A 979-nucleotide genomic window follows, 5' to 3' on the forward strand; every position below is an offset into this window, starting at 1 on the left:
GCTTAAGTTTGAATTGCTAGATTATATTCAATTCAGTTATTCAAGTGCTACTATATTATTATAGTAATACTTGATTTTGACAGTTATTTTTGAAAATGTAGAGGGAAATGCATTTTTAAGAAGCAGGCACAAAGAATTGCCACAAGTTATTTTCTCAGCTCCTGTAACATTACAAGATTTTACTGCATATAAAGGGTTATTTACTGATAATTTTTATTTTATTTTAATATGAACTGCAATAACTTTACCTGTTCTTTGGATATATGTAAAACAACTGTGGGAAGGTAAATGCTCTACAAAATATTCAAGTTTGCAGTTTAGGAAATTTCTAATTATCTGATATATGTGTACATATATATACACACACATGAATAATAAAGGCAAGTAACCATCTTTCTCTGAGGAATCAAGTCCTTACAGTATACTGAACAGGTTTATTTGATATTTTTGTGAAATATATACATTTATAAAGACATTTTCAAAAAATATGCAGGGTATGTAATTAAGTACTGTACAATAAAGGAAAAATAATTACGTGATGGTCTGACATATGCATAGACTTTATCTATGACAGGTGGAAAGAAGGTCGAGGAGTAGGAAGGCCTTCTGGTACCCCGTGAGTAGCCTGAGTACATGCTTAACCCTCCAACCGATGCCATTTTTCTCCTTTTGTGATTTCTACTTTCCTTATTTCAATATTTACGTCAAATACTTGCTGTAGCACTTTGTTTATATTTTAACAGCACCGTCTTGATGTCTTTTGAGTTGCTTTCACTTACTTCTGTATACTGGCCATTCTATCACAACATTTTTGTACTTTGAGTCACATCTGTAATTCAAACCATAAAATAGATTTCATTGGAACACTAGGCCACAGTAGATATAAAGGAAATTTTTCCGTTTCTTTCCTGAAATACATACAATTTAAATATACATTTGCCTTCAGAAAATTCACTTTTCAAATTAAATATTCAAATAG

The 979-nt window shown here is 30.7% G+C and overlaps 1 protein-coding gene across 5 annotated transcripts in view; it reads right to left on the bottom strand.

Annotated features, from left to right (window-relative positions):
• Positions 1–979, bottom strand: part of LOC119594604 — a 6,113-nt gene that overhangs the window by 4,431 nt on the left and 703 nt on the right. For all 5 annotated transcript variants that reach the window (XM_037943650.1, XM_037943651.1, XM_037943654.1 and 2 more), the window contains exon 2: positions 536–829. In XM_037943650.1, the coding sequence (XP_037799578.1) occupies positions 536–659 (124 nt within the window). In that variant the 5' untranslated portion in view covers positions 660–829. The remainder of the gene's footprint in view (positions 1–535; positions 830–979) is intronic.

The sequence above is a fragment of the Penaeus monodon genome, chromosome 34 (assembly GCF_015228065.2).
Source record: "Penaeus monodon isolate SGIC_2016 chromosome 34, NSTDA_Pmon_1, whole genome shotgun sequence".
NCBI lineage: Eukaryota > Metazoa > Arthropoda > Malacostraca > Decapoda > Penaeidae > Penaeus > Penaeus monodon.